The 22,166-nt window shown below is 22.1% G+C and overlaps 7 protein-coding genes across 7 annotated transcripts; 2 read left to right on the forward strand and 5 right to left on the reverse strand. All coding sequences in view use genetic code 6, as the record gives it.

Annotated features, from left to right (window-relative positions):
• Positions 1-59: 59 nt before the first annotated feature.
• Positions 60-3,971, forward strand: TTHERM_00492930 (hypothetical protein; the record flags this gene model as incomplete). Its single annotated transcript, XM_001023185.2, has 1 exon — positions 60-3,971. Exon 1 carries the CDS (start codon positions 129-131, stop codon positions 3,969-3,971), a length of 3,843 nt encoding a protein of 1,280 aa, XP_001023185.2. The 5' UTR covers positions 60-128.
• A 493-nt stretch (positions 3,972-4,464) lies between these two features.
• TTHERM_00492940 (steroid 5-alpha reductase, carboxy-terminal domain protein) lies at positions 4,465-5,431 on the reverse strand (the record flags this gene model as incomplete). The annotated part of the gene is made up of 2 exons (XM_001023186.3): positions 4,465-5,056; positions 5,118-5,431. 2 exons carry the CDS (start codon positions 5,429-5,431, stop codon positions 4,465-4,467), a joined length of 906 nt encoding a protein of 301 aa, XP_001023186.1.
• Positions 5,432-7,465: 2,034 nt separating this feature from the next.
• TTHERM_00492950 (transmembrane protein, putative) lies at positions 7,466-9,073 on the reverse strand (the record flags this gene model as incomplete). Its single annotated transcript, XM_001023187.2, has 1 exon — positions 7,466-9,073. The coding sequence occupies one exon, from the start codon at positions 9,071-9,073 to the stop codon at positions 7,466-7,468; it is 1,608 nt and encodes a 535-aa protein (XP_001023187.2).
• A 1,899-nt stretch (positions 9,074-10,972) lies between these two features.
• TTHERM_00492960 (hypothetical protein) lies at positions 10,973-12,304 on the forward strand (the record flags this gene model as incomplete). Its single annotated transcript, XM_001023188.2, has 3 exons — positions 10,973-11,752; positions 11,802-11,927; positions 11,987-12,304. Exons 1-3 carry the CDS (start codon positions 11,036-11,038, stop codon positions 12,302-12,304), a joined length of 1,161 nt encoding a protein of 386 aa, XP_001023188.2. The 5' UTR covers positions 10,973-11,035.
• A 474-nt stretch (positions 12,305-12,778) lies between these two features.
• Positions 12,779-14,570, reverse strand: TTHERM_00492970 (importin subunit alpha, putative; the record flags this gene model as incomplete). Its single annotated transcript, XM_001023189.2, has 5 exons — positions 12,779-13,126; positions 13,179-13,640; positions 13,694-13,897; positions 13,961-14,317; positions 14,373-14,570. 5 exons carry the CDS (start codon positions 14,568-14,570, stop codon positions 12,779-12,781), a joined length of 1,569 nt encoding a protein of 522 aa, XP_001023189.2.
• Positions 14,571-14,866: 296 nt separating this feature from the next.
• On the reverse strand, positions 14,867-18,721 carry TTHERM_00492980 (hypothetical protein; the record flags this gene model as incomplete). The annotated part of the gene is made up of 3 exons (XM_001023190.2): positions 14,867-15,320; positions 15,377-16,064; positions 16,153-18,721. 3 exons carry the CDS (start codon positions 18,719-18,721, stop codon positions 14,867-14,869), a joined length of 3,711 nt encoding a protein of 1,236 aa, XP_001023190.2.
• Positions 18,722-19,368: 647 nt separating this feature from the next.
• Positions 19,369-21,898, reverse strand: TTHERM_000492989 (ubiquitin carboxyl-terminal hydrolase; the record flags this gene model as incomplete). The annotated part of the gene is made up of 6 exons (XM_012799618.1): positions 21,522-21,898; positions 21,334-21,461; positions 21,019-21,273; positions 20,637-20,952; positions 20,188-20,573; positions 19,369-20,135 (listed from the first exon to the last, which is right to left on the reverse strand). The coding sequence occupies exons 1-6, from the start codon at positions 21,653-21,655 to the stop codon at positions 19,369-19,371; spliced, it is 1,986 nt and encodes a 661-aa protein (XP_012655072.1). The 5' UTR covers positions 21,656-21,898.
• Between the last annotated feature and the right edge of the window lie 268 nt (positions 21,899-22,166).

A 22,166-nucleotide genomic window follows, 5' to 3' on the forward strand; every position in this document is an offset into this window, starting at 1 on the left:
TTTACAAAAAATTAATTTAAATTTTTAATTGGTAATAAAGTAGTTAAAAAATAATATAAATTGTTATTTAATTTGCATTCGTATATTTTTAAAAGCAATATTTCTAAAACAAAACCATTAGTTTAGTGATGAAATCTCCTCGCTAAATGAGTAACTATTAAAGTGGGAATATTACTAATAGGGTTTACCATCCTGGGTAGTTAGGAGAACCTCAATTGCTGCAATATAATGTGAGCAATTACATATAACTTCTTGTTCAATAAAAGAATAATAATTAATAATAAAATAATCAGACTTAGCAGCCTTTATTAGGGAATATTAAATAGTTAAATATTATTTCTAATTCTCAATCTAACGCTTCTTAGCCTTGTTTAATTTTGTAGGAAAAGTAAATCAGCTAAAACTCTCCATAGAATGTTTAACTCATAGGGATGAACTCTTCAAATTCAGCTATTAATAATTAGTAATAACAATAGCAGTAAATTGTAAATTAGGTAAAAAATATTGAGTGCAATGACATAAATTATCTATTAAAAACATATTTGGAAAGAGAAAAGTAAATTAAATTACTTCGTAATCTAAGAAAAGAGTATAGAAAATTTGAAAATTTCAAGGAAAAGGAATTTCAGGCATACTACTTAAACGGGTATGACACATATGTTTTAAGCATAAAGGAAGAAAAATAAAGAGTAATGTAGGAAGAGAGCACAATTAAAAAATATTTTAATATAAAAGCTGACTAACTAAACTTGAAGATTGTAGTTTTTAATTTGATAAACTCTATCCTTTAAGCAAATTAAATAAGCTACAACGAATTACTAGATTAAGGATCAGATTATGAAGCAAACGATCTTTTAAAATAAACAAATAAATTTAAAGAAGAAATACATAAATTCATTTATAAAAATTAATTTAGGTTAACTTCTATAATTATTTATATTTGCAATTTTTCAAGAGCAAGAATATTTGCTGAGTAAGAAAGATTTGATTTTATCGTCAAGAGACATGAAGATGTGTACAAGGATGCAATTAAGCAAAGATAGGCACTTTAGTAAGCAGCATCTAAATAGCATCAATAATAAAAAATGCAACAGCTTTAAAAAAACTTAAGCTAAGCTATGTCAAATTACAAGTAAATAAATGGAATAGGAGAGAATAATTAAAATATAAATTAAATTTATAACTCTGTGATGGGTCTTAATAATTGTAATAGTGAAAACAGAATGCAACTAAAAAGTGCATAGACTTGCATTAACTATAAATAAAAGGCAAGTTAAAATAACTGCTTTTATTAAGAGTAATCATCAGATTGTAATATCTTAGATTTAGATGCTGATGTATTGATTAGAGAAGAAAGCGATACAATTTTTAATTTAAATGATGAAGAGTAAGATGAGTTAATATTTAAAAGCTAATCACCAAACAAAATACAAAGATCATTTAGTAATGAGCAAAACTTAAATATTATAGAAAATAGCAACTCAGCAAAGACCTTTAAAAATCAGTCTAAAAATCTTCGAATAAAATAATAAATATCAAGTGCGAAGAGCCCTTCAGAAGCAAAAAGCATAAAATTAAATCAAGCTAATATGTGTGACAACTCTCAAACATCTACGACAAATACAATAAAAATTATTAATTAATCTACGATGTAAATAGTACCAGTTCCAAAAAATATTTTGGGATAATAGCTATAAAATTAACTTTAGACTTCTTAGAATTTAAAAGCAAAAATAAATAATTTTAATTCACAAGGTCTAAATAAAATTAATGTTAATAATATAATAAATATAAATAATTCAAGTATTTATTAATAAATTTAGAATTAGTTAAGTTTGTTATAGCCTAATAACTAACTCAATAATTTAAGTTATAATAATTATTATAATAACTCACTCACATCTAATATAAATTAAGTTGTTTCTTCTCTAGGACCTGCCTCAACTTTAAGTATAAAATTAGCGATTTTGAAAAATGAAAAGTAAAAGAAGCTTTTTAAGAAAATGATTAGTGAATATGCTATCTCAGACATTACTTAAAGGGTAAAATTTAAGAAATTTAAGATGAAAAAAGCAGAACAGTAAAATCAATTGTGTGAAAGAGAAGTTGAAGAGTCATTTTACCATTTGACTATGCAAAATGAACTCATATACTCATCAATAGAAGTTAATGACACTAAATAAAATATTGATAAACTTTTTCAGGTTATGCTTAAATAAAATAATTAAATAAAAAACACAGTTTTGCAATACTGCAACCAAACAAAAATTTATTAATAAAAAATAACTAAATAATACAAACAAAAAATAGTGGATTATCATAAAAATTAACAAGTTAGCATTTCGAGCGGGCCAAAAAAAAGCTTTGGAAATATATAAGAATAAAATGATTTATAAATTAACAATTAAAGAGTAATATAATTTTAACAATAAACTTGTAATTATCTAATTGTAGATTCTACTTAATAACTTGAAAATTTTTAGGATAATTTTTTTAACAAATAAGCTTTGCAATTAAGCATTTACTAATAATAGTTTATTAAAAATATCAAAAGCAAATGGGTAAATTAACAATTTATCTAGTTTGCTTCAAAGGACTCAAAATATCTTGATTAAAAATAGTAACCCTTAGATAGACAAGCATACAACTCAGAGCATACAAGTTTCTCTTGCCTAGACAATTAATAAAAGAAGATTGTACATTCTAATTCTATGGAATGCTTATCTGTAAAAGGAATTAATTAAATTTAATAGTAAAGAAATCTTATAATAAGAAACAATAATTAATTATCTTCTAAACATAAAGAAAGTTCTCCCTCTATATTAATTAACAACAGGTATAACTGTGAAGATAAAGATAAATATAAATAGCCATTAGCAATATCAAGTCCAATTAATAAAAATATATAGTAATCTCAAACTACAATTAGTACCTTACAGTCAGATTAAACATATAAATAAAATTAACTTTATACTACTTAAACTACGAAACTCACAAATTAAGATTCTACTACTTCTTCATTAAATTCATAAAAAATTTACTCAGAAACTCTTCCTATCACCAACAAAATATCTAGTATTTTATTTTCTCCTCCTACACTTCCTCCAAGTGGTTCTTAAAAGATAAAAAAAATGAAATCTTTCAAAGAAAATTCAAAAGTTTCTTCTATCTATTAAATTTCAGAAAAAACCCTTGTGTTTTAAAAATAAAAATCTTCATTTAAGTGCTAAAAAAAAGTAAACTAAGCTTAACCAAATTAACAAATGTAAAATGAATCATCTTAAATAAATGCACCAAACGCAATACTGTAAAAAAAGAGTAATCCCAAACTATTTTAGATTACTGGATCTACTTAAAATTTAGCTTAGACTAAGTAAATAAGAAGTAGTTTCAGTAATAAGCAGAGTAATGACAATTCATTTGATGATTAATCCTCTCCAACTTCTTCAGTTATAATGTCTAATTACAATATGAATAATTTTAAAATTAAGCATATAAATTTAAATCATTAAAACTCTATTTAAGACCTGATTAAATAAAATATAGCTTCTTTTAGGTAGATTAAGCATAAAAATTTATCTTAATAAACATAAAAGTATTAAGAAAGCAGTTAATTGAAAACAGAAAAAAGCTTAATAACAAACGAAGGAGAGAATTTAAAAACATTAAATTCATATAAATCATAAAATTTTTAAAATTAAAATGAAGATTCTTTTGAGTATAATATTGATTAAATAATAGATGAAAACAAAACCAAGCTTCCTCGTTCTTCCAAATCTACAAAAAAAATAAAGACAAGACCAGCTAGCAATATAGAAAGAAATACAAAATCGTAAAAATAAAAAATAAAAACCAAGAACAAAGTAAAGAGCAAGAAATGTGAAATTGAACAAGAAAATATTTTTGACCAAGACAAGCATAATAGTTTATTTTTTAAAGATAATTTGATAAACTGCTTAAAAAATAATTGAATTCATACATACTATTTTTATCATAGCAAGAATACATATTTCTCTATTCAAGTTAAATATACTTCTTTTGCTATTATTGAGTTTACTAAAATGATTTTATAATAATAAACCTTAATTGATTTTATAAAATTAAATTTAGTTAATTAAATAAAAATTATTAGAGATAAATTTAAAAATTTTTAATCAATTTTTGTGCAATGTATGTGATAATTAACTTTAAAAATATTAATTTATTTAAATTTATTAAGATTTATGTTGAAATTTAAATGATTTAATTAAAAAATATTTAGAATTATTTATTCAGAATTATAAAAATATTAATTATTTATAAATAAAATTAGTAAGTAAAATTTAGTTAAGATATTTTTGTGCTCAAAATTGAAACTAGAATTAAATAAAATTGAAGAGTATCTAAAAATTTTTAGATTAAAAAATAATTAACATTTACAAAAAGAAATGTAAAGGGATTTATTGCATACAAATATAATTTTTATCAATGGTTTTTAAGCAATGTAATAGCTCCTCCAACTGAATAATCGATGTATCCGAATATTAGGAAGGCAGCATAAAAGATGATATTATGCAAATCAGAATCAAATACTTTAAAAAGGAAAAAGTAGCTGTTCTTAATATATTCTGGTCCACCTTACTTTCTGCTTAAAGAGATATCCTTTAAATACATATTCATAAAGAAAATAGTGCTCCACATAAAAGCTAAAGGAATCCAAGATTCCCAAACACCAGTTAAGAAAGCGAAAGATCCATAGACGCACATTTCTCCCAAATAGTTAGGGTTTCTGTTACGAGCAAAAATACCTTCATTAATTAAGCCTTACTTGTATTTAAGTGTATAGAATTTTTGTGCATCAGAAACAAGCATCATTGAAACACCAAAGATATAAAGCATTGTGCAAGCAGTAATTCTAGAATTAGAAGGTTCATTGATTCCTTTTCCACTGAGAATCTACCATCCAATAGACCAGTAACCAAATAAAACTATTAGGAGTACAACACTAGAGAAAATAGTTTACTTAACTTAGAAAGATTTATCAGGGAACATATAATCCTTAACTAACCATAAAATTCTATTCATATAATTTGGAAAATATTAATTATTCATAAAAATTAAAATTAGCTGTAAAATACCCATAAGATCCATGAAGAATCATGTAGCAGTAAGCTCCAAGAGAAAAGTTTTGGTAATAATACATAAGAAATACAACAAACAATGGAGTTAATCCTTTTGTTAAATTGATAATCCAATTCATTTGAAGTAACTTAGGTCCGCCTATCAGATCTACACTTAAATAATTTTTGAACCTATGTAAAGGGTGGTCAGAAGGATAAGTGGAAGTATAAACACTCTTTGTCTACCCAGTAGGAGTAGCATCACCTTTTTATTACTTTGTTTTTTCGGAAGGTTCTTCTACCTAATTCTTTCTTTGTTTTATATCTTGCATTTTTTACAAATTTTTAAAGATTTTTTAATTTTAAATTAATTATCATTAAGGATAAAGAGTTGATTTTTCAAGTGCTTGTTTTTTATTTATGATATAAATTGTTTGTATGTGACGCCGATTTTATTAATTTGAAAATTTATTTATCATTGCAAATCCATTATTTCTGAAGTGAAGAGTAAATTATATTTTAAGTGATTTGCTTATTTTTAATGTGCTTAGTAATTAATAATAAAATAAAATATACCAATAGTTTTTGATATAGCTTACTCCTTTGAAATAGTAAATAAATTAAAAAAGTTTGTGTAAAATGAAAGAATCCAACTCATTTTCTAAACTTCTAAATTTCTTTTTACTGAATTCTAAAATACTAAAAAAAAGACAACAATACTTAATCAAATAACTCAATAAATTTATTAAATACCTCAAAAATTATTTTAAATATAAAATTTTTTCAAACTAAAAGAGTTTTGCTTGTATTTTTTTATAAATTCAGTGTTTTTCCATCATTTTTTAACATAAAAATAAGCAATATCACATATTTTTTCTTCATAATAAATGAATTTAAAGTATGACATGCCTAATATATAAAAATACATTTGTAAAATAAGTTAAAAAATTATTCAACAATATTGCATCAAGCCATATTTTTTTTTTTTTACTAATATGAAGAATAAATAAATATATGGATACTGCTTGTTTGCAAAGCAATATATCTCATGCCTAATTATGTTCATCACAATCATGAAAGAGCTAAAAGTTTGTTAAAATTTGAATAAATTTTAAATCATGATATGTTTAATAAAAAAAATAAAAAATGTATTTTTCAAATCTATTACAACAATTACTTGGAAATTTCTATTTTTTTCTAAATTGAATAAATATAGCTTTGAAAAAACTAATTTAACAATAATCTACATTTATTTTGAAAAAATTTAGTAAAAACTTTTAATTAAACAAATTTATTTAACTTTTTCTAATTTATGCAAAATATAATTTTGATTATCTTATACTTTTTAATTTAAAAAAAAAATCAAAAATAAATGTATTTTTCAAATCTATTACAACAATTAATTGGAATTTTCTATTGTTTTCTAAATTAAAAATAGTTTTGAAAAAAATAATTTAACTATAATTTAAATTTATATTGAGAAGAGTTAGTAAAAAACTTTTAATTAAATAAATTTGTTTAATTTTTTTTAATTTATGTAAGATATAATCGATTATCTTATTTATACTTTTCAATTTGATAAAAAATAAAAAATATATTTTTCAAATCAATTACAGCAATTAATTGGAATTTTCTATTGTTGTTTTCTAAATTAAAAATAGCTTTGAAAAAAATAATTTAATTATAATCATTAATCAATTAAAATTGAAAAAAAATAGTAAAAGGCTATTAATTGAATAAATTTGTTTAATTTTTTCTAATTTATTCAAGATATTATTTAGATTATTATATTTTTCAATATTACAGCTAGAAGTATAAAATTTATTTTTAGGTTAATTAAAATTATACTGTTTGATGGATAAATTATAATTAATTATGAAAAATAAAAATAATTTAATCACTTTTTTAAAAATCAAACATAAAATATTATGAAAATTTTAATTTTGCTTTGATAAAACAAAAAAATATATTTAAAATATTTTTTAATTTTTAATGAAAATGGATGAAATTTTCATAGTAAAATTAAATTAGATCAAAAATAAATTTAAAACTCAAGCATTTTTTTCTTAATAATCAAAGAAATATTTAGAGCTATTAAAAATAAATTTAAATTAAAATGAATTTAATTGTATTAATTTTTAAATTATTTTATATAAAAGCATATAAAATAAATGATTTAAAACAGAAAACATTGCACAGGAAATTATATCCAAGACTTTTAAGCTAAATAGAGTTATTTTATAAATTAATTAATTAATTGGTAAAATTAAATAAATTTGATTAAAATTGAAATAGATATTGGTTGTTTGTTAATTTGTTATTTTACATATTACTATTGTTATTTACATTATTTTAGTTAATTGATTTCAGATTTAATTTTGCACATCGACTTCTTTTAAATTATTATTCTGCTGATCTTATTACTTTTATTTTTCTGTGTTTTCAGAACTTTATGAGTCTAAATCTAAAAGTGGATTTGGTATATCTAGTTAATCATATTATTCTAGGTGAAACAAAGTATTTTCATGGTAATAATTAATAGAAATTGATTAATTAGAAATATCGCATGATGAGAAGTTCTTTTGCTAATTTCTTTTAGATTTTTCGTCTTTCAAACTAACAGAATATCTTTTGAAAAACTTTTGGACGATTGGTGATTATTGATTAGGACTAGATTTTTTATTTTAATTAAAGTAAAAGTGGTTATCGATTTTATTGTTGTTGAATATAAGATTAATATTTTCATTATTAGTGAGGTTATTATTTATTATAACCTACTAAGCTGTTGTTTGTGTTTATGTGTTTAGTTTAGACTTTGTGTTCATGTTTGCTTATTTTTATTGATCATAGTTACTGTATTTCTCTGAATCGCAATCATTTTCTTATATTTTTTCTGAAATTTTATCACTTTAAGCCTTTACTTTTTATAAATTTATAATTGAAACCCTATTGGTAGAGTTCTAAAATTATTTTTATTTATTTTATCTGTTTCTGAATATTTACATTTAACTAACTTTAATAATTATATACAAAGCAATAAATTGTGGAGAATAAAGAGTCAAAGGTTGATATGCTAAAATAATTAAAATCACAAAGAGAGCTTAATTAAAATAAGGGTCTTACTATGAAAGAGAAACAATAAAAAAATTATCATCTTTTTGTATATCTGAAACTCCTTTTTAGTATGTGTAACTCACTTATTATTTATATAAGTTAACCCTACATACAGGAAATACAAACTAATCATTATCATTTGACTTTAAAATACTCTATAATTATGCATCTTGCATGCAAAACCAACTCGGAATTTTGGCTTATGAAAATGTATATCTTTGAGCTTATTAATCATAATTTAAAGGATAGTAAGTATCATTATAGGGAACAAAACGATAAGGTTAGATATTAGTGTCAAATAGAGAACTGTAAATGTTATTGCTAGCACATGCTTACCCATATTATACAGAACCAGTTGCGTCTTAAAATTTAACATAAATAATGCTATATTTTTCATTTGAATGCAAATTTATAGTTTTAACACCTTCTATTGTGCAATTTTATTAAAATCTATCAAATCTGTAATTAAATATTGTCTAAAATACTCCAACATATATCAAAATAAATACCGTCATATAGATAAAAAGAGAGCATATTGAGATTACCTAAATTACAAAAACCAAGTTGATTTCACTTGAGCAGACATAGATAAATAGAAGGGGAATGCAGTAAATTATTACTAAAGGTAGATAATAAAATCCAATTATAAAATTCTTGCTAAGAAATATATACAAAAAAGCTAAAATCAATGCTGTTAGTATGAAACAAATTATCTATACACATAAGAAAATTAGCACCCTATTTTTTTTGTTTGTGCTTTTACCAATCAAACTATTAAAAATGCTTTATTATTTCTGTTATTAAGCTTAGCTATCAGGCTCTTGAAGATATTCCAGAGGGGGCTTTACACTTATTTGCATATCTTTATCCCTCCTCTCCTTACCAATTAGGCAATATTTTAGAGAGGCTTTATTTTTTATTAATATACTTTTTAGCTATTTTTAGGTTACTTTTCTGAATCAAAAAACTATATAATAAGATTCTAATTTTTGTATTGTTTTCTTTATTTTTTATATTATTCTTATTAATTAATTAATTAATTATTTGCTGTGTGTGTGCTAAATCCCTTTTATCTTATTGACTTCAAGCTATAAATATTTTAAAGTAGATTGCTAAATTTCTCAGCTGGCTGCAATCCAAAATGTCGTTCGGATTTTTACACTCAATTACTTGGAGAAATCTAATCAATTTTAATTTAATATTTTCTTTTTTAATTAAAAAAATTTCTTACTCGCACAAATTTTTGAATTAAAAATTATATAAAAATATGCTTGATATATTTCTTAATTTAGGCAACTACTTGGAGATAAATTTTCCCAATTTATATTTTTATTAGAAGAAAAAATTACACATTAATTTTAAAGTGTAAGTTTTTTAAAAATCTGGGCGCTCTTTAATTAATTTTGATTCAGCTTATTCTATTTTAGAACAAATAAACTAATTATAAAGAAAATTTATATAACCTGATAAATATATATTAAATAAAATAATAGAAAATGGTAATTTCTCACTCAAGTATACTGATTCTTTTACATTCATCTTGCACAATAATCATACTATTTTAACTATTCTATATACATGTCTAATAATCGAATAAATTTTTGTGATAGCTTTAATTTACTACATTTTTAAGATTAGATTTTCTTCTACAAAATGAATAAATACTTTTCACAAATTTTATAATTTTATAGAAAAATTTTCCTCAATTCATGTTTGTAAAAAATTGAAGCCTTATTAATCAATTAGTTTACCCTCAATTTTGAATATGATTTAAAGATATGTTTATCAAAAATAAAATCCAATTTATTTCAAAATGCATATCAATAAATATTAATTTTACAATTATCTTTTTAATAAATTATTAAAAAACATGGAGTGGCATAAATTAATACCTTGATTTATACAATAATTAAAGGTGAAAGACTTGAGGATGATTCTTTTTTTAAGCAAGAAATGTATTTAAAGCAATCTTAAGATATAGTATTTAAAATATTAACATAGAATAGTGTAATTTATGCAAGCGCATATGATTCAAAATAATTAAACTTTCTATTATAAGTAAAAATTATTAAAAAGTAAAATTAAGCTTTTTAAAGCGAAATTAAAAAATTCTTTCAAAAATAATTCAGTCAGTTTATTTAAATAAAAGAATTTTAGAAACTAAACATTACTGTATCAAGTATTTTTTGAAAATATTTTTAAAAACTAACTATTTCTTTCATAATTTCTTTAATATAATTGTAATAGATTTTCATATAACTTGACCAAACAAGAATATTTAAGTTATCATAATAAATATATTTAAATTATAAAATTCGATATTTAAGGATTTGATTGATAAATATTTAACTTGAGCCAAATACCTATCCAGCGCTTTACTTGAACCTTAATGAACTGAAATATCAACTAGTAGGCTTATAAAATAAACAAACAAAATTCAGTACAATATCACATTTAATTAATTAAATAAAATAGTAAAATTATAAATAAGAAATAGAACTAGATTGCAAAAGGCATAAAATAAATAAATAAATACATACATACATTACATTTTTAATTAAAAATATTTCATAAAAACTTATTTTTTTTATTTATTTTTAAAATCTTCAAAAATTGTTAGCTTAATTAGACAATATTTTAAGCTCAATTATTGAATACTTTAGATATATTTTAATTTTTAACTACAATTTTATTTATTTTAAAGAATAAGATATTATATTTGATAGGAATTTATTTTTCTTACTTTTTTTGTGTTTTAAGATACTAATTTTTGCAATAATTATATTTTTAATTAATTTTATTAAACTTTTTCCATTTCAAAAATGTCATCAAGAAGTAATAGCGATAGTGAGGAGGAGGATGCTCAAGATCTACTCAATCGTATTAAAAAGAATTTGAATAATGATAATAGCGATGAAGATAACAGTGAAAATGAAGATGAAGATAGCTCTAAAGACAAAAACAGTTAAAAAAGCTAAGAAGAATAAATAGATAATATTGATGTAAATAATAATGACAATAATAATCAGCAAAAAGAAGAAAGTAATCTAAATAAAGAAAAGCAAAATTAGTAACAATTAGATTAGTAAAAATTAGAACTTAAATAATAAGCTAGCAATAGTTAAAATCAGAATGCTTCAAGCTAGTAAAATCAATAAGTAGATCATGAAGATGATGATGAAGTAGAATCAGGGTTAAATATTAAAAATATATTAGCTTAAAATGGAATAGAAATTGATAATCAAGCAGATTAACAAATCGAAGAATAAAAATAGTAAAGTGCAGAAGACAACTAAAACAATTTAGAAACTAATTAATTATAAAATAATCAAAACATATAAGAAATCAATCTTTCATCACCTAAAAAGAATTAAATAAACTAAGAGACTCCATAAAATGATTAGATCTCACAATAAAATTAATTTTAAGAATCTTCTAATTAGACTAAGTAAAATATCCTTACAGTTGTCAGGGCAGATGCTGAAAAGAAAGAAGAAGAAACAGATCATATGATATAAGAGTTGCAAAGCATAAAAATAGTAAAATAATTTTTAATTTTTCCATTTTTTAAATTGCCGTAAATAAAAGAAAAAACCTTTATTAGAAGATCCTGAGATTATAAATTTCAAAATAGACTCTTCTCACTTAGAATAAACCATGGAATAAGTTAAAAAAAAATATGATGAAAATGTTGCAAAATACATGCTAAAATAAGTAATATAAATAAATATATAGCTTAGTGTTTTCAAAATAACCTTTTTTTGAATAAAAAGAAAAGCATTTTTGATAGGATTAAAGAAATCAGTAAACGCTCTTCAAATATTTATGATAGTGTCAATTCTTCTAATAAAATCTTCATCAAGAAGAAACTATCAGATAAAGAAAAGTATGTAAAAGATATTTAAAAATTACAGAATGAAAGTAGCAAGACTAAGACATTCCTGATTATGATGATTTAGAGGCTCGAGTCAATAGAGCTAGAAATCGATAAATTTACAGTAGCTAAACTAAAATAATTAAGCAACGAAGATAACTAAAATCAAAGTTAAGATTTAAATAATAATCCTTAGCAAAATAGCTAAACAAATTGAAATTTTTTTTTTTAAAATAGTTGTTTAGTGTGTATTCAAAAGTTTAAAGAAATGCTTTTTAGCAAAATAAAAAAAAAACTAATAATTTATTTATTTATATTAGATTTAAAATTTATATATTGAAATTTTTAGTCTAGTTGATAGAATAAAAAAATAAAATGATATTTTATATAATGTTAACATTTAATTAATACATTATATCTAAATTTAAATTTATTTACATGAGAAATTTAAAATAAATTTGTTTATAAAATTGAAATATCTAAGATATATTTATTTTCTAGTTTAAGATTAATTGATTACATTAAAAATTATTGATCAATCATTTTAAATTTTATTTAATTAATTGTTTACTTCATTCTTTTGTATTCTAAATAGATTAAACCAAAGAATGGATATTTTGATTGAGTTTTTTAATAGTTTAATTATTTTTGTTTCGATTAAAAGTATTTGTGAAAGTGATTAAATGTTTGTTCATTATTAGTCAAGATTAGATTTTGGATAAAAGGTTTCAATAAAATCAATAGCCTTTTCAAATACAATTTAGCTAGGATAATTCTATAAATTATCAAGTTTTACAGATAAATTGAGCTATTCTAGCTTGGAAAGAAATTTCAATTATTCTGAATCACTCTCTTGACCAGCTTTTTAAACAGCACAATATAAACCATCTATTATTTTTAGTAAAATATCTTCGTCTTTACTTTCTTGTAGCTCATTTATTAAGATGTCATAGACTTTGAGGTGATAAAATAAATTAATCTGTTAGTAAGAGCATAGTTATTATACATGGCAAAGACAGGTTATTGCCTCACTTTAAATCTAAATATTAAAATAAATATCATTAAGTATATAAATTTGTAATTTATCTTACTTTATCAGAGTAAATTTATGCTGCTTTAATAATATTTTCAAATATAGGATGAGATATTATATACTTTAGTACTTCATTGCTTAACAAAACAATGTTAGAAATAGACCAAAAAATGGTTTCTATAGTTTTAGTTTATTTTGAGCAAGTTTAGATTAAATAATTTAATCCATCTAATAATTTTTTATTTAGGAGCTATATAATTAGCTATTCATCGTTTGCTTACAAGAAATTAGAAAGAGGCTAGAATGCTAAAAGAGATACTAAAATCTATTCTTTTTAAAGACTTAGACAATCTATCATTTTTTGAAGTACTAATCCTTTCTCATCGCTTGCTAATATAATTGATAGTTTATCTCCTGCATTATGAGTGATTCGGTAGTAATACCAAAGTAAATTTTTAGCAGAGCTCTGATCTTTTATTTCAAGAAAGAGTTCATTTGCTACTAAGTTTAATTCTAAAACCTAATTATTGTTTAAAAAATTTTTCATAAATTTATGATAAAAAAAACATTTACCTCTTTTAATTCAAGATTTTCATCTGAAGCTATAGAGCTCAAACACCAAGTATAAGTGCTATAAAATTCTTTATTTTATTTAGTATATAATCCTAGTCTCTTTTTTTTGTATAATTCAACTACTTTTTAGATTAGTCCTTATCTCATTAAATCCTCTTTTATGGGAGTGACATCATAGCAGAAGTGTGATATAATATGTAAAACCTAATATTTGTTATTAATAATTAATTTATTTAATTGAGCTAATACAATAATTATAAAAAGTACGCTATCAATTATATTTGGATTAAGGTTGAAGTCTAAGAATTTTAGTAGTCTATCTTTTAAAGCGATATTATATATAGTAAGATTTTAAGAGGCAGATCCTGTTGTTAGATTGCAAAATATTTCCATAATAACATTTACAATATTTTGCATTTAATCAAATTAATCACTTATCAAATATGAAAATATCTATAAAACTCCGCTCTAAACAATTTTTGGAGCTTTGAGACTTATCATTTCTTAATCATCTTAAATAAATTAATAAAAAGCAATTAAGACATCATAAATTCCATCAAAGTCTAATTTTTCCAAATAGTCAGCTAAATCCAAGTATGCCAATTATATTTCCTCTTCATATTTCTATTTATTAGAATCATTATTAAAATAAATTTTATATGATTTGATCAATTTTTACATTTTCATATCCAGAAAAATATTACTTTTTATCAGCTTTCTAAGTTTTTACTTATTCAATACTTCCTATTTTCATTCTTCTTTGATGGAGCTCCTAAGCTAAATTTTTCTTCCTTATCTCTACTCTAAATTTTTCTTTCTTAAATTGAAAGACTTAACTAAATTGCTCATTTTATAGCAAATTTTAATCAGAATTCATTTTTTTTAAATAAGTAGCTTTTTAATAAATATTTTTTTTTTTGTAATATTTTAATTTTTTGCGCGATTTAATTTATTAAATTATAACAAAAAGATAGATTATACTCAAATTAACCGCTAAATTAAATTTAATAATTATTAAATTACTTGTTTGGTATTAACTAAGACTTATTAATTGAATTAAAAAAAACAAATAAACAAATATAAAATAAATTAAATTAATAGTAAAAAAATAGTAAATGAATGATTTAAAACAATATCTCATTTAAATCTTAGCTTTTAAAATAATTTATTAGCTCATAAAATGACTTTGACGAAATAATTTTAACTCTAATACTCTTCTATTTTTGTATAAATCCCTATTGAAGAATTCCCACTTATGTTTAAATACCAAAGTGAAGGCAAAAGGAATTAGTTTGGGACAACTCTCATTTTGTTCATACTTAAATTTAAATTGAAAAGCTATCTTAATTCTATACACTATAAAAATTTAGCACATCCTTAATCTCCAAGATTGTTTCCGCTTAGGTCTAAGCTTTCTAAGTTCGATAAACCAATTTCTTTAAGTTGTATATGTTCATTCAACTTGTTATATGACAAATCTAAAAATTTAAGAGAAGAAGAAATTGAAGAAAATAGAAAATCTGCAGCATGAGTCTCTATACCATTGTTTTAAAGAATTATTTAAAATAATTTTGGACACTTTATTTCTGTTTACATCTAAGGCACTGGTAGAAAAACTTTATTATTTCTTTTTTTAATTTGTTTTAATAAAAAATATAATTAAATAAAAAAATATCAACATACCTAAAATTTAATTTTTATAAGTTTTCAAACTAAGAACTCATTAATATTGTTTAGCAGCTTTTAGCACAAATGCTGTTTGTAGAGCAATCCAATTCTTCTAATTTCTAGAGATTGAAGTCTATGATATTTTCAGGATCAAATAAGCTATTAATTTAATTTTTTGAAATATTAAGGAATTTTAAATTAGGAATATTTGAAGCAAAGATATTATGAGATGAATCAGATTTGAGGCAGTTTTCACTTAATTCTAATTTCTCTAGCATTTTATTATCTAATTTTTGAATGATTTAAATCTAATTTTTACTTAAATTTATACTTTTAGTTTTATTTAACAATCTCAAAATACTCTCAGCTATTGTTGAGTCAATTAATCCATCTTTGTAAGAAAAATTTTAAATGCTTATTGTAAGATTTTTATTTTATTCAATAAACTCTGGCAATTTCTCTTAAGTTTCATCAGGAAGAGCAAGCAAGTTACCATCTAAGCTAAGATTTTCAACATATCTAAATATAAACAAGCTTTTGAAAATATCAAAAGAATCAAGTAAGTTCTTGGATAAGATGACTTTTTTCAGCTAAGAAATATTTAATTCCAGGTTTTAATTAAATTTAATACCTTGAATCTTATTCGAATATAAATCCAGCTCTTTTAGGGAATCGAATTTTTAATTTAGCAAACTATCTAAACCTAATTTTAAAATACAAAAAGGATTTAAAATTTTCTATTTTTCCTCTAAAAATTAAAAAAAATAATTTTCTCAAAAGTAAATAAAAACCTTATTAGTTAATTTAATTTGATGCTAGATACAAACACTCCAGCTTATTCAGGTTATTTAGAATTATAGGGAAAGATATATAGTTAAATGACATATTTAGTTAGACTAGATTTGCCAAATTTGAGCAAGAGAATAGAATTTAAGAAGACATATCTGAAATTTGGTTAAAGGATAAATCTAAACGCTTGATGCTAATAGGACCATAGGTATGTTTTAAAACAGAAATAATTTAATTGTTTGAGAGGTTCAGGTAGTTTAAAAATACAGAAGTATGTAATTGCTAAAACAACTCTTCAGTAGAGATAAGCTAATTGTAACTGAGATCAATTTTGAAGATAAAATCTAGTTTAAAAGAACTTAATTTGCTAATGAGATTGTGAGATAAATCAAGCACAATTAAATTTTTAAAATATGTTAAAATATGAGATATATCTATAATCAAATTATTATTCATTTAAAGAATCTTTAAATTTAGCTATTAATTGCTCCTTTCAGCAAAAATTTTATCTATTTATAGAGAGTCCTCTGTTTTCAAAGATATTTTGTTAGAGTTAAGATTTAAGCTCTCTAAAGAAGCTGGTAGGTATTCTAAAAATTGCAAATAGCCTTTTGTTGATATTTAATTTTTAGAGAGTTTTAGATGTTAAAGCGATTACAAAGTAAAATTGTCTCTTGTTACGTTAGGGAATTCTGTTATTTTACTATTCATGCACAAAATTAGCTCTTTTAAATTAGAAAAAGCAGGTGTAGAAAATATTAAGTAAACTTAATCAGATTCGATTTTATTTTTTGTTAAATCTAAATATTCAAGGTTATTCAAACAGCACTATTCAGGATTTTCAACTATTTTTTAAATATCATTTGATCTAAGTATGAGTTTTTTTATGCAGCACAAACTCTTAGATGTGAAAATTGCAAGTGCAGATGAGTTGTTGATTTTGTTAGCTGTTAAGTTCAAATAAGTGAGTTTTTTAAGTGCAAATCTATGGTCGTTAATTTATATTTGGCCAATTTTATTATTAATTAAATAAAGATATTCTAAATTAGATAATGCTTTAGAGTAAAATACAGTCTCAATGCTTTAAGAAGTTAAAAAGTTATTCGAATTCAAACATAAATTCTTTAAATTTTCAAAAATAAAGATATTTTACTAAGCTTCCTATCCTTCTTATGAATGAATATCCCCAATTTCATTTTTTTCTTTTTCTTCATCTTCAGTTTAGAAATATTCTTCTTAATTAATTTAATCCTCTTAATTTGCTGAATATTAGGGTTACTAAAGGAAAAACTCATCAATATTATTTCCACTTAAATCAAGTGTTTTTATATCCTTTAAAATCTTTAATGATGGAAGGAAGTGATTTTTCAAAAATTTATTCCTCGATCCATAATCCATATTTCTTAAAATGAATTCTTAAGTGTGTTAAAAGTTTTATAAAGTTTAATTAAATTGCGTGATATAATTATTGTTTTTAGGATCAAAAGTATCTGAATTATCAAAAATTATGCTTCCTATATGAGATTTAAGAGCTGGATTTTCTAAATAAATATCATTCAATTTCTCACTAATTTTTTTCACATACTTGTGACTACGAACATTTTTAAAGTGTATTCTTTTGATTTGAGTTTGATCCTATTGAATATTTTCTGCTAGATCTCTAACGTTTTCAGGGTTCACGTAAAGGGTATACCTTTCTGCTATTGTTTGGTCTAATAAGAATTCTACTAAATTTTTGTTAGATATCTAGCCTTATATTTATGTCTAAGCAAAATGTTTAGAAATAAAATATTCTTCAATAGTAGAATCTAATTTCTCTAGAATAATATATTTCTGCTTAAATAGTGGTAAAATCCTAATATCTGATTATAATAAATACTACTTTTGATTTTATAGAATTTACTATAACCCTTAGACACATAAAGAAAGGTCATCCTCCTCTTGAGGTAATTGAATCACATAAAATTGTTCAGTAGATTCTAATTTAATTATTTCCAAGCTTTTATTATTATATTAGAGCTACAATTAGGATAAGCAATTCAATTCTAATTTATAATCCTATTTAAACAAGATTTTACTGATATGCAGATAATAGGATTAATTCTAACTCTCAATAAAGAAGAATCCTGCATCTTTTTACTTTTTAGTTTGTAATTAATTGCCCATTTGTTATATCAAGTACTTTATTTTAATAAAGATAATTGAGTTCAGATATAATTATGTCTTAATACCTAATTAATAATTAATAAAAAAATTTCTTTTTTCTAATTTCTAACAAAACTTATTTTTCTAGTTTTTATTGACAGAAAGATAGATAGATAGCTTGATTGATTGATCAATTTAGATTTTGATCAGATTATAAAAATCATAATTAACAATTTTATTTGAAAAAGATACTAATTTAATGATTTGTTTTATTTGCATTAAATTTTTATTTATTTTATTGATATTAAATATATTTGGCAATGCTATTAAATTATAATAATTTTAATCATTTAAAAATTATTTTTTATTAAATTATTTAATCAACTCAAAAATAAATAAATAAATTAAAAAAGAATAAACAAACATTTTCAAAAAATAAATTGTAATATTTATTGTAGAAGATATTTTCAATACTATTGATTTATTTGTTTTTATAATTTAAAATATCTTTTATAAAACACAAATTAGCAAATAACAAATCTTAAATATCACATTAAAAATAATTAGAGTTAGATATTTCCTTTTAAATATATTTCAATTTGAAAAAAAGATAATAAATTTAAGTATTTTTTAATTATAATAAACATCTTTTATTTAATTGTAAATAATTTAGAACATTAAACCAAGTTTAAAAAACATATAATGTAGATACTCAAAGATTAAAGATGATTTTTGGGGAAAAAAAGCTAAATTTTCAGTTTTTAAAATTAAAATCTCTCTTCCTTAGTTAATTAGTATATACAGTTTAAAATGTTTTATATTTTAATAATAAAATATGTAATGACAACATGAGTTTAATTTAATTAAAAAATATAGAAACTACAATTTCTTAAAACGATTTTCTACATTAAAATAAGCAAGAATTAAAAAAAATTAATTTTATTGTTTAATTTTTGTTTTTTTTGAACTCCTTTTTATATACAAACAAATAATAAATAATATATTTTAATTAACTAAATAAACTTTATATTAATTTTTATCAAAAATTTTATACACAAATACACACTGCTTAATCAAACTTATGCGTAAATTTTAGACTTTTTGTTTTTACTTTTGCTTTTTGTATTTGGCTCATTATTTATTTTAACTTGAATGTTTTAGTTTTTTTAGATTTCTTGGTTTTATTGATTTGATAAATTCTATTAATTTTCTTCTTGTATATTATTGAATGCTTTTTCTATTTATTCTTAGGTTGGCTTAAATGGTACTTTCCTGCATTTAGAGATACTTTCTTTTCTTACTTATTCTATTTTGCTTAGTTTATGATTTAAATCTTGCTTTTTCACTTTAAGCTCGTTTGCTTTATTTTTTTTCTCTTCAATAATCTTTTGCAGCCTTTCTTCCATTTTTTTGTTAAACTCATTTGCATCTATTTTTTTTTCTTATCTAATATCATTTGAAGATTGTGAATGCTAATTTTTTTTAGGTTAAACTTATTGATCTTCAGATTATTTCTTTTTTTATTCATTCTTTATTTACTTTAGCAGTTAATTAACTGTTTCATTCTTACTAAACAAGACTTTTAGATCAATTTAGTCTTTCTTGACTATTTTTACTTTATTTACTTCAGCTGGCTTACTGTCAAATTTACGTTAGTCAATACCCCATGGCTTATATTAAATGTCTTTCTTTTGGCTATTTTCTCTACTTTTAGATTTTCTTTCTGAAACTAAATAATTATTTTGTTTGACCTTTTAATCATACTCCTTTATTTTCTTAATCAATTCTTTTTTTTAGTTCTCTTTTTATTCTTATTCTTCCTTTTCAGTCTATTTTTATACTGAAATTGTATTTTTAATATAGAATAAAATACAAAATGTACAATTAATTACGTGAATATTTCTCAATAGATTATCTAACTATTTCCTGGACTTTCTAGATTTTTTCAGGATCAACAGTTTATATTAGCTATTTTTACATCTACTCAAACATAGATAACTCCTAAAGCTTTTTTTATCTCATATCTCTAGATTAACGAGAAAACATTCCATAAAGCTCGTTTCTCATGGCTTTGTCAGCATGTTAAATTTGTTTAATTTAAATCTTTTCTTGCTTCCTTTCAAATATCTATTAGAATTTTTTTTAAAGGTACTCACTTGTTCTATTTTATCCACTTTAACTGAGAATACTGCTTTTATGATTCCACTCAGAACTTAGATCAAAATGGATGTTAAAACTTGATCTTTAATTACTTTTTTTGCTGTTAACAGACTGAGCTCTATTAATATTTAAAGTAAAACCACTAAGTATTGTTTTATCACTTTTTAAATGATTTATTTACCTTTGCGATATGGAGTGATATACTGAAGATTACCCACCTTCAGAAGGTAAAACCATATTTTTTTCTGAAGATGAAAGAGGAGATGCATGACTTTTACAACAACTGCAGCAACTTGATGAACTGTTATTTACTAATTTATGGGAAGGTGATTTTGTTCTAATAATTGTTTAATAATTTTTTTTATTTGATTTTCTTTCACTCATCGAATTATTTTTACTAGGAGTGTTACCTCCTTTCTTACTCATCGATCTTGCAGATGGTAGGGCACATTTAGAAGAATTAGAAATGGAAGATCTTTTTTTGTAGCTCTAAGCTTCTTTAAAATTTTTAAAAAGGTTTAATTAAAATTTTAGGTAATCAAAAAAAAAATTAAGTAACATACAATTTTTTGAAGTATCAGTTATTGTTGTTTTAGATATTGATTTAGAAAGATTTGCTTTTTTAATTTTCTCTTTCTATTTTTTTTATGGATTGACTACTTAGCTTTTTTCATTACAAGATTAGTTAACTGTAGAAATCGTTGAGCATCCTACAATATCTTCAACAGTCTTAACTTCTTTCTCCTTGTTCTTTAAATAGTTAATCCTTACAAAAGTTTTCTCCACTGGAATAGTTTTTGAAACAAAATTTTCAGAAACTTTTTTTTTTTAGATAATATCGATTAAAAAATCAGTAAATATTTCTTTTTAATTTTTACAGTCTCTGATGCTTCCTTGCTGAATATCTCTGCTTGAATTGAATTTTATAACTTTATATTTTGGTTAGCTTAAAACTTCGTCATTTTCAAAACCATAGTCGTTATTTGCTCTCCTTACGGGTAATTCACTTTATTTTTAAATTTATGATTTTTAACTCAAAATGCAAAATAAGTCAAATTTAATCTACATTGGGTTGTATTACAAGTTTATTTTAACAGGATATCTATAATTATGAACAGGTGTTTCAGATTTTGACTAAGGAGTACCTATTGCGCAGATAGGACTCATATCAAAATTATCTAAAAATAGCTCATTATCCATCTTTTAAAAATTACTTGCCCAAATTAACGCTAAATATTTTTATGATTGAAATTTATTGATAACAACTTTTAACTTGAAATTTTAATGAATAATTCTATGATTAATCAAATTATTTTTCTATCTTTTTAATAAAAATAAATAAATAAATGATATCAACTCAAAAGCTAAGCTTGATTATAAATACAAAATTTATTTCTGCTAATTTAAATTTGTAATTTTAAAACCTCTCTATCCGATAATCTTTGTATCTCTGGCTGGACTTATATTTACTTAAATATTTATAATTAACTCACTAAGCTTTAAATATTTCAATTAATTTATAACATAATTAATTTTTAATATTCCAAATAAAAATCTACTTCAATTACCATCTCTCAAGTTATTGTTACCTATAATTGTTTTACGAAACAAAATCATTAAATTTAAAAACTGAATTATTCCTATCCCATAAACAATCTTGATAATAAAATACAAAAAAATTACATTATGATTTTAATTTTATAATTTGTTA

Source organism: Tetrahymena thermophila (genome assembly GCF_000189635.1).
Source record: "Tetrahymena thermophila SB210 genomic scaffold scf_8254446, whole genome shotgun sequence".
NCBI classification, from domain to species: domain Eukaryota; phylum Ciliophora; class Oligohymenophorea; order Hymenostomatida; family Tetrahymenidae; genus Tetrahymena; species Tetrahymena thermophila.